The sequence below is a fragment of the Geotrypetes seraphini genome, chromosome 5 (assembly GCF_902459505.1).
Source record: "Geotrypetes seraphini chromosome 5, aGeoSer1.1, whole genome shotgun sequence".
Lineage (NCBI taxonomy): Eukaryota > Metazoa > Chordata > Amphibia > Gymnophiona > Dermophiidae > Geotrypetes > Geotrypetes seraphini.
Genome location: NC_047088.1, coordinates 46,316,503 through 46,327,707, shown reverse-complemented (window position 1 = coordinate 46,327,707; position 11,205 = coordinate 46,316,503). Strand labels below are relative to the sequence as shown.

The following is an 11,205-nucleotide window of genomic DNA, read 5'->3' as shown; positions in this document are numbered from 1 at the left end:
CTGGCCTATAGGCGCAACCATGACTTGTTAGGAGACAGTGGAGTGTGCATTCATTCTTCATCCCTATCCCAACTTAAAGGGACGTCTAGTAAATCATTGGAAATAATTGAAACATTTATTTGGGTCTTCCCGAGAAGTCAATCATGTGTTTGCAGTTGCTGCAAACACCCAACAGCCTGGCTGATTTTGGGGTACCTGAGGTGGGAAAAGGTTACCCTTCTCTTGAACACTCTTCATTGGCTCCCTATACAGGCAACAGTCTCATTCAAGCTCTTGACTTTTTCCTGTAAGATCATATATGAGTTGGTGCCAGTGGCGTAGTAAGGGGGGGGCAGTCTACCCCTGGCGCCATCTTGGTAGGGGCGCAGCGCCCATCCTCCTCTCCGCCCCCCCCTGCTGCACGCGTGTGCTGCTTCCATTCCCCCATACCTCTGTAACATTTGTGGCACAAACAGCCATCGTGCCTGCTCTTCTTTTTTTTTTTTATTCTTTATTTATAATTTTAATAATTGACAACAATTACAAGTCAATAGAAGAAAACATACAATGTAAGTTGAAATTAAATCAAATTTCCAAACAGCTAAAGAATATCAAACTATACAACGCATTATTAGTCCATAATTTGGAGACGAAGCTGAAGAAAAAGACTGAAATAAGTCAAACCAGGAAATTTAGTATAAGGCAAACAAAAGAGGCGGTTTGAGTGCTCTTGAACCAATCTTTAGAGCTTAACTAGAGAACAAAGAAGCTCATGAAGACTCTCTATCAGAAATAAATTTAGATAACTGCTGTGAATCATAAAATACATACCTATTCCCCCCAAATGTCAAAACGCATTTACAGGGATATCTTAGGATGAAAGTCGCCCCTAACTGTACAGCCTGAGGTCTCAATATTAAGAATTGTTTTCTTCTTCTCTGGGTTGAATGAGAATCATCAGGGTACATCCTAATTATATTTGTCATGAATGGAACATCTCTGTGCTTAAAAAACATTTTAAGCAGCCAATCCCTGTCTGAATCAATTGCAAACTGTAATATTAACGTAGTGGGGACCTGATTCTCAGTATCCGACCTCTCTAGAAAATGTGTCAAATCCAAACTGTCAACCGATAAATTCTGCTGATTTTGATTTTGAGATTTAACTCTCGTTGGAAGGTAATATATTTTTCTGAGAAGTGGGTACGAAGTTTCTGGTACCTTCAAAATTTCTGACAAATATTTTTTAAACATAACTAGGCCAGTTGTTGTTTGTACTTTTGGAAAATTGATAATCCGGAGATTACTTCTCCTAACAGAATTTTCCAACATTTCTTGTTTAAAGTGCAAACTAGCACTGTCCTTGACCCAAGTCAGGGCTTGTACTTCCAGAGTTTTACTTTAGTCTCAATGTCACTCATTTTATTCTCCAGACTTGTTACTTTATTTTTGAGTTCCAAATTTTCTGATAGAACAGTAGTACAGCGCAGAGATAATTGTTGAATTTGACTCCCCAGTGAAGTTTGCATATTAGATATGGCCTCCTATATGGATTCCATTGTAATTACCTTAGGCCTTTGCAGGGAACAATCTCAGTTCCAAGTGTCCCTGCTATGCCCATCGAAACAGACCACTTCAGTTATCAAAAGATTTTCTTGGGCTACCGAGATATCTGTAGCCTCCGGGGTGCTTGAAGAATCTCCTTGGGCTTGCTGAGATCTCTTCACTGCTTGCTGTGATCTTGAAAGCTCTTCCTCCCCCCTTCCAGGGTCAATCCTCCCACTCTGAGAGGACAGCAAGAGGGCATCTCGAGCCGGCAAGTCGATGAACGACTCCTCCGTCGCAGCGGGACAGCTGGGCGGTCTTCGCTCATCCGGAGAAAGGATGACAGCCTCGAAGGAGAGATCCCGCACCTCAGCCTGTGCGGTCTCTCCAGCCGTGGCACCCTCCGGCTGTGGCGTTCGTGAGCCGCACTCCACGAAGATGTCCATCGGGCCTGATGGTGCCGCTGCCTCAACGTGGAACACCCGAAGTTTAGACTTCCTTTTCACCATAACTCATAGGGAATCCTCACCACGAGCGCTGCCATCTACTCCCAAGCTGCCATCTTGGGTAAGCTCCGCCTCTTGCTTTTCTTCTGATGCCACTTCCTGGACCCGCACCTAGGAAGTGACATCAGAGGGAGATCCCATGCAAGTGCAACAGCAGGTTGAGAGTTGCTGCTTGCGCCAGGCATGTTACAGAGGTATGAAGGAAGAGAAGCAGGGAGCACGCACGGCGGTGGGGGGGGGAGTTGGGGGGTGAGGAGGGAGCATGTAGGGGTGGGGTGGAGAAGAGGGCAAGGGAGGGGCGCCACCATCCGGAGCTGCTCTCGCCCTGGCTACGCCACTGGCCAGACTATCTAAGTAAATTGTACGAGTGATATGCAGAATGGCCATTGATTGAGATTTCCATCTTGCCAGACCCGCAGGCTGGCAGCTATTCAGTCTTTTACTGTAACTAGTGTCACTTTGCTTTATGGCACCAACTACTTGCCAAATTGTGTAGAAGGTTCTTGTCTTGGCTTTTCTAGAAAACCTATAATGCAATTATTTCAAAAGTTTGTTTTTAATTAATGGGTTTGTGTTTTCAGTTCAGGAGTAAATGACTCATATAAATAAATGTTTTTATTATTCTTTCTCTGATTTTATGTATTTAAAGAGCTAAATGTCTCTATGGGTAATGATTAATAAGCAATGATTCTAATGAGCCCTGGATTTAACAATTGGACAATTTAGCTGAAAATAAGTTAATGTTGTGTAGCTTATCTGTGTGTATTTGAGGCAGATTTCAAATTCACTCTTACTTTGAAATGCTTGTTTTTTTTAGAGCAGAGTGTCATTCCAGAGAAAGAAGCTGCCGGGGGTTCCTATTTTCCCAGCAGAAGCCGACTCCAGCCCCAGGAGATATAAACATTCCACTGGGGTTCCCAATCCAAGCAACAGGCAGCTCCTATGCCGTGATTAAGAAACCAATTTGTTGAATAATTACAATAAAGAAGGGTTAGTGTAGCAAGGGCTTCTACCATTTCTCCTGAGGGTAGGGCCTGACCAATTCTGTCTCGCTACCAGCATCAGGACTGCAGTGTGTCTCTGCAGCCCGGCAGCCTCTGATTTCACTAACTCAGCCTTTTGGGATTTTCATGAGTTTTGTTTTTCTATGAGAATCAATGACGTATTCAATTTTCCTTGTAGTGCATTAAGTTTTACAGCTCTGAATGGAAAGTGGTAAACTACAAATATGAAGAATATTCTGGAGACTTTCGGATTTTGCCCTGGTGAGTGACCTGTTGCAGGAATGTTGTATTTGGTCTGTGTTTGCCACTTGGCTGTAGGTAAAATACTGCTTATGAGAGCAGAACTGACAGGTTCTTCTACTAAATGGTACATACCATATTTCCCCGCATATAGGCCACCCCTCTGCATAGGCCGCAGAAAAAGCCAGCCTATGTTTAAAATCTGGAAGATAAGCCACCCCATGGTATTAGCCACGGCTTATCTTCTGGTACCTCCCCTGCCTTTTACATTCATCCCCCCCCCCCAACCCGGTACCTTTTTAGGAAGCCCCCTCGCTGGCGCAAGGCTTGGGTCTCCAGAGGTGCAGGGCAGCTGCGATCTCTTCGGCATCCAGTCTGCCCCCATACCGCCCACTGAATGGCTGACATCAACTCTCTTGGGACTCGCGAGAACTGACCTCAGTCACTCAGCATGCGGTGTGGAGGCAGGACGAATGCCGAGGAGACCCGAGCCGCGTGCCAGCAAGGGGGCTTCCTAAAAAGGTACCGGGGTGGGGGGATGATTTAAGAAATACATTACATTTAAAAGTTTTATATAGGCTGCCCCATATAACTAGGCCATGCCCCATACACGGGTTTGGAAAACCCATAAATAGGCCACGGCCTATAAATGGGGAAATACGGTAATACCAGGGCAAAGCAATAGGTTTTGTGTTAATTTTTTTTTACTTAGAATGCACTAATTTTTTGTGTGCTTTGGAAAGGGATAAGGAAAAAGGGGATTGGACTTGATATTCCACCTTTCGGTGGTTATTTGCAGGTACTTATTTTGTGCTTAGGGCAATGGAAGGTTAAGTGGCTGCAAGCTGTTAGGTTTACTAAATCATGTTAGCGATCTCTGAATAATTATAGCATACATTAAAGCCATTTAGCTTGTGCAAAAATAAAAACATGATACAAAGGGCTAGATTCACTAAGCCCACCGATCAACTTCCGACCACTTAGCGACCTCTTTACGACCCGATTTCCCTCTGACCCGACTCACTAACCTCTGTCCTGATCATCCTCCGATCCGCACATGCGAATGAGGGTGAACGGCATTCAGATGCAGGGAAGAAGCGATTCACTAAAATAAAAAATCAACCCTGACTGGGCTGGGTGATCCAAAAATAAGTGACTGCTGAGGACCATTCGCTGAGGTCCTTGCCAATTGCCCTGCCTTCTGCCACCCTGCTCTCGGCCCTGCTTCTCTGCTCTCTGCCCCGAATCTCCTGCTCTCACCCCCGAATCTCTCCTGCTGCCCCAACTCGCCCCGAATCTCTCCTGCCCTTCCTGCAGAGCAAGTCTGTTTTTTTAATCCGTGGGTTTAAAGCGGGTTAAAACCATGGGCTCGCAAAAAAGTTAAAAACCAGTTGTTGTGTTTTTTGGTTTTTTTTTTTTAACTGCTCTGCCGGGCTCGGAGGGCCAGCGCACGCGCGTTGGAATTGCTAGAGAGCGATCTAAGCAGTCGAATGGGGGGCTTGATTCCGATCGCTCTCATTTGCATGAGGGTGATTCGTGAATCAACCCCCCCAAACATGGATCGGATCCCTCACGGATCCGATCCAATCCATGCCCTTTGTGAATCTAGCCCAAAGTGTTGTTTTATTGTTTGTGTTCTGTTGGATTGAGAATGAAACAAAAATTTTTTTTACCTGTGCTATGTTAAAAAGGCAGTGCATCCATAATTTTCTTCATAGCAGGATTCTGTGAAGGAGCAGCAAGGTCTTGTTATATTTCCATGGAGTTAAATGTTCAGGCTGAATGCAAACCGGATGAATTCTGACGGTGTCAGGTCAAAAGCGCGCTGGGACAAAGGCGCGCCCAGACAATTGAGCGCAGCGCGCGCCACCACACCGCTCTAAATTACTGTTTGTAGCGCTCCGACGGGGGGGCGTGGGAGGGGAACCCCCCCCACTTTACTTAATAGACATCGCGCCGCGTTGTGGGGGGTGTGGGGGGTTGTAACCCCCCACATTTTACAGAAAACTTCACTTTTTCCCTGTTTTTAGGGAAAAAGTACAGTTTACAGTAAAATGTGGAGGGTTGCAACCCCCCATAACGCCGGCGCAATGTCTATTAAGTAAACTGGGGGGGTTCCCCAACAAAACCCCCCGTCGGAGCCCCTAAAAACTGTAATTTAGAGCGGCGTGGCGGCGCGCGCTTTTGTCTTTCACGCCGTTGTCTATGAACCATTCTGACACATCACTTTCTGAGCGTTCCTTTAATTTTCTGCTTTTATTGTACTTTTTCAGTAAATCACTTAGACCAGACAAAATCCCCAGTCATGTATTTGAAATTGATGAAGACTGTGATAAAGATGAGGTAAGGAAGAGGAGGAGAAGGCGTTATGAGTTAGGGTCGGTGTTAATGAGCAGAAAATGGACGCTTTAGTGTCAAGTCAGCTGTGTAATTTCTATGTCACAGTAACTGGTTTGATAACTTGTGTTGGTTTGTGCTTCAGAGAAACTTATTTTGCTCTTTGCCTAAATGCTCTGTTCATTTTGAAAATGCTAAACCTTTATTTATCTCAGAGTGGTCAATCTCATTTTTCTAGGTCTTTGCCCAGAGGGGGATCTGGGTTTTAGGGGGGGGGGCGATATTCAGACAATAGGAGTCAGTAACTCCCGCAGTTGACACTGATCCTGGATATTCAATGGCGGTCCATTTCCAACAACTGTCATTGAATATTTGGGGTGTTTTTGATCAGCGCTACTTTAAAACTAACCCCCCCCCCTCCTTTTACTAAGCCATGGTAGAGGCATGGCCTGGAGCACTAAATGCTTCAACGCTGCTCCGACACTCATAGGATTTCTGCCCAAGATGACCCAGCATGAAGAGCAGGTCTGCCTGCTTGACTGTGAATTTTTTGTTTTGGTTTTTTTTTGTGGTGGGAAGGAGGGTGCAGCTATTGTGCATGTGTTGTGTGAGTGCACAGAAAAATCTCTTCATAAATGGAGGGGGGCATTCCCTTTCATTCATCACAAGGAAAACTCATTAGAATACTACTAATGAGCTCCTTGTAATGCATTTACATAGGGTTCTCAGTGGCTGCTTTTGTGCATCAGGAGAGCTTCCATGACTGCTTTAAGAGTCTTACTGGCACAGAAAGCTTTTGAGCATTGAGGCCTCGGTAATCCCCTGGGGAATCTCTCACAAATCCTGGCACCTTCTTCCCCTAGGGGGTTTACTTATATCTAATCTACATGTAGACACAATTCTCTACATTACATACCTAGATTATTTGAATAATTACCTAGATGTTGATTTCTCTTGATAGTCTTCATTAATATTTCAAGCTCCTGAGTAAGGTCTAAATATTGAGCCCAAAACCATAGCTTAATGTTTATCCTAAATTCTGGAATATTCTATCAGCTGCTTAGAAATTAATAATAATCCCTCTGTAAAGGTCAAGAGATACACCTTAAGTATCTTATACAATTCAGAGCCAAATGGTTCTGGTTTGGGGAAAATCACAAACCTTGAGGCCTTGATTTATAAAAAGTAATATAATTCCTTAATTATAATTAATCTGGTGTTCTCCATTTTTCTTTTGATAAATGTGTTATCCTTTACTAAAGTTGGATTTATAACTTGAACTTCTTTATCAAACTGATTTTATTTTTAACATTTTCAATCTTTTTTTCTGTGGAATATTTTTTCTCTTCTGGTGTTTGACCAGAAATGAAATCATCAGGCCAAAAGATGTATAATATGTCATGATTCTGAAAACAACCTAACTTGCTGTTTTTCTTGACTTTCCTTTGCCCTCAAATCATGCTCTGCATTTTAAATTGAGAATATCTAGTAATTTTGGTTCTATTCATTCCCATTAAGTGCTCAGCTGGCACAGATCCAACACTTGCTATATTTAGGGGTTTTTTTTTTTCTTGAAGTAAGATGACTGAAAACAGGGGACATTTAATTCTGAGAATTATATGTACATTTAATGAGCAGGAGAGAAAAAAAGTTCTGAACTGACTAAAATATAAATCTTCCTATTTGCTAATGCACTCTAAGATTGTAATGGGCATGGGTGACTGCTAACAGGTTAAATATATATAATTTGTTGTAGGATTCATCGTCATTATGCTCTCAGAAAGGAGGAGTAATAAGGCAAGGCTGGCTCTATAAAGCCAATGTGAACAGCACGATCACTGTCACCATGAAAGTAAGGCTTCCACCAACTTTTCAAAAATTCATCAGAATGTCCATTCTGGGTGATGTGAAACTACAAGGAATCTGTGTTTGCATATTTATTATAGAGAATTGCTGATAGCAGAATTGCTTTGAGGGAATGTATCATCACTGTCGCAGACATTCAGAATGTATGTAAAGTCCCCTAGTGGAGATGTGATGCAATTACATTACTATTTAATTACAATTAAATGTATGAGATGTTATAATCACGGTCAGATGTTTCAATAGGTTTCCCCTTCAATTCACAACAACACAGAAGTTAAACATTTAAATGTTTGTATTTATTTGTTGCAACTAAAGAAAAACAATGACAGTTGAGGGTGAAAGAAAACTAAATATATTCAACAATTGTTTTCAGAAGTTCAAACAAGGTAAATTAAATTTAAATATAAATGTAAGATAGCAAGGCTAATTTACCATTCATATATGATCAAATTTACATTGATAACATCATTATAGTTAGTGATAATATTCAAACCTCAAACAAACATGGCATGCCTTTCAACTTAGCACCAACTTTGTTCTAGGATATCCTAAACCACAGGTAAATATTTGACTAGCTGATGTTTTTAAAACCAGAAAGTGTTTCTCTGTCCCAAAGTTCAATAAAATACAAAAATGTGTATATCTGTGTACACACAAAAAATGATGAATTTTAAAAACCTGTTTTCACCAGTATCGCCACTTCTTGCATTGGGTACCGCCGAGTTGTTCTCCCATCACCTGTCTGGAACCAGCAGCTCCTCTGGAGATCCAGATGGTTGCTACTATCCTATCTGTAAACAAATGAAAGGTAGCAAAACCCTAATCTTCCTAGATGAATGCAGGCTAATCAGTGTCTTCTTAGGCCAAGGCCCTATATTTCTAACTAACACCCCCCCTTTATGCAAAAGAACAGATAATTCTTTTATCCCTAAGCTGACCCTCCCAGGAAAATTAGAAAAAAAATGCTTCTGATATGAAATCAGCTCACAGAGGTTCAACACACATATTCACACAATATCTGAGCAACCTCAGCTTTATCCGTGTATCGAGGTAATTTTGATTAAGAAATAATGAAACTTCTCTATAATTATCTCATAGTTCAACCCAGCTTCCTCACTCAGAGCCTTCTAGTATATCAGAAATGCTGACTGCAAACAAGCTCTGCACCACAGAAAAGGGTTGCCAGATTTCCTCTTCAAAAAAAGAGGACACCTGACTTCGCCCCATTCTGCCTCTAGCCCCGCCTGTTCTGCCTCCAGCTCCTCCCTGTTCCACATCAGCCCTGCTCCAACAAGAACCTCCCTGAGCCTGGGGCCGTGTCTGAAGGGCCTCTGCACATGTGCAGACATCAATGTGATGATGTCATGTGCATGTGACATCATCGTGTTGACATTTGCGCATGCACAGAGGCCCTCCAGATGCGGCCCCGAACCTGGGGACTTCCAGAACCCAGGCATACTACTAGGTTTTGGAAATCCCTCCTGGTACCCAAACAGTCCTCTAAAAAGAGGACATGTCCGGGTTTTCCCAGATGTCTGATAACCCTATGCTTGAGGGTTGGGCTCATGCACAGAGCCTGGGAGCTGCATGAGATCATAGAAATGAGGGACAAAAGGACAGAGAGTCTTCCGCAGGAAGCTCTGTATACAATAGCACAGTGTTACCAATTGGGCGGTTTTCAAGCCTAACGGTGGGAAATAAAGGTCATGGGCAGGTGACGGGTTTTTGGGCTATTTATTTCTGTAGTTGGGCTATTTTGGGCAAATGTCCTGATTTTTTTTTTCCCCATTGATTCTTCTGCAGCACAATGGGCCAATCACAAATGACTTTAGGGGATCTGAGTTCATTTGTGATTGGTCCATTGTGCTCCAGCTGAACCAATGGAAATGAGACTAGAGCGGAACAGCATGCACTGTAGTGTAGGGCAAGCACAAGCAGCATGCTGTGAGCATGGCAGAGGGCAGGAGGAGGTAAGAGGAAGTCTTTCGGCGTGTGACGGACTGCGGCAGAAGGAAAGTGCAGCATAGAGGCTGTGGGCTGCCTCTGAGAAATGCTTCAATGCCAGCGATTCTCTGCAGGTGGTAATGATGTCTAAAATTAGACTGGGAAGGGAAGGGGTAAGGCCATGAGGATGCTGGACGAGGGAGGAAACAAGGGGGAAGCATGACGGCCTTTGGGAGGGGGGGCTCCTAAAGCTGCAGGGCTTAGGGCAACTGCCATGTTTGCCTTAAAGGCCCTTGAAGTTCCCAGGGTAGGGGGATCAGACTGAGGGTGGGGGGAAGAAATAATGGACCTGGAAACAGGGGAGAGGGAGAGAGATGGTGGACAAGAAAGGGGGTGGTGTGGAGGGAGAGGGTATAGATTAACTGAATAGGAGGGTAGTTGGGAAGAGAAAGGGAGAGATGGTGGACCCTGGGATGTTGGGGAAGGATGGAGAGAGATGTTGGATGAAAGAGTAGTTGAGAAAAGGAAAGATGGTGGGTTTGGGGATGGTGGGATCCATTGCTGCATCTGCTTTTTCACTCTTTGTGCCGCCGGCAGAAAGATTGAAGTAAACCTGCTGCCTGGAAGCTTTCCCTCTGCTACTGCTTCTTGTCCCCACTTAGGAGCGAAGCAGTAGCAGACGGAAAAATTCCAGGCCACCAAAGACAGCGTATTTACTTCACGCTGCCGGCAGCCTGAAGAATGCATGAGTAGCTGCTTTATCGGATCCCATGGAGGGGAGGAAGGCAGTGGGATTGCAGGGAAGTAGTCCGTCCTTAGAAATATGCTGGACTGCTGGGATGGAGAAGAAAAACAAGAAAGAGATGCCAGACTTCCAGGAAAGGGAAAGGGAGGACAGAGATGCCAGACTGTGGTAGGGAGGAGGAGGGAACAAGAGAAGAGGAGATACCAGACCACACGAAAGGAGAAAGGGAACAAGAGAAATGTCGGACTACTGGAAGGAGAGAGAGATGCCAGACCATGGAAGGGAAGCAGGAGAGAAAGGTAGGTGAGAGAAGGGGAAGGACAGGGATATGGGAGGCCACAAAAGAGAAAGAGAGAAGGGAAGGAGGAGAGAAAGATGCCAGACTGTGGGAAGGAGAGAAGAAAGATGTTGGACCACCGGAGGGAGGAAGAGAGGAAGCAGATGGTGTGTGTGAAAAGGGTATGGTTTTCTGTTAGCATTGCCTATAGCAGTCAGTAGTAGTAGTAAGAACATAAGAATAGCCTTACTAGGTCAGACCAATGGTCCATCCAGCCCAGTATCATGTCTTCACGGAGGCCAATCCAAGTCACAAGTACCTGGCAAAAACCCAAATAGTAGCAGCATTCCATACCTTTGATCCAGGTCAAGCAGTGGCTTAACCCATGTCTGTCTCAACAGCAGACTATGGACTTTTCCTCTAGGAAATTGTCCAGACCTTTTTTTTTTTTTTAAATTAGCTACATTAACCACTCTTACCACATCCTTTGGCAACGCGTTCCAGAACTTAAGTATTCTCTCAAGTGGAAAAATATTTCCTCCTTTTGGTTTTAAAAGTATTACTCTGTAACTTTGAGTATCCCTGAACTCCCCACTCTGACACCCCCCTAAACCCCCACCAAACATATGACCCCCCAACCGCCAATACTCCTGACCCCCCCAACACCCCTCAAGCTTCAAACCCCTCCCCCCCGACACCTCCCTCTCCCCGTACCTTTTGTAGTATGGCTGGCCGGAGGGATGCCTACACTCTCTGGGTGACA

The 11,205-nt window shown here is 44.2% G+C and overlaps 1 protein-coding gene across 8 annotated transcripts in view; it reads left to right on the top strand.

Annotated features, from left to right (window-relative positions):
• The window catches only part of DOCK11 (dedicator of cytokinesis 11), a 247,141-nt gene that overhangs the window by 52,141 nt on the left and 183,795 nt on the right, over positions 1-11,205 (top strand). For all 8 annotated transcript variants that reach the window (XM_033945546.1, XM_033945543.1, XM_033945542.1 and 5 more), the window contains 3 exons: positions 3,212-3,294; positions 5,547-5,616; positions 7,367-7,462. In XM_033945546.1, coding sequence (XP_033801437.1) covers positions 3,212-3,294; positions 5,547-5,616; positions 7,367-7,462 — 249 coding nt within the window. The remainder of the gene's footprint in view (positions 1-3,211; positions 3,295-5,546; positions 5,617-7,366; positions 7,463-11,205) is intronic.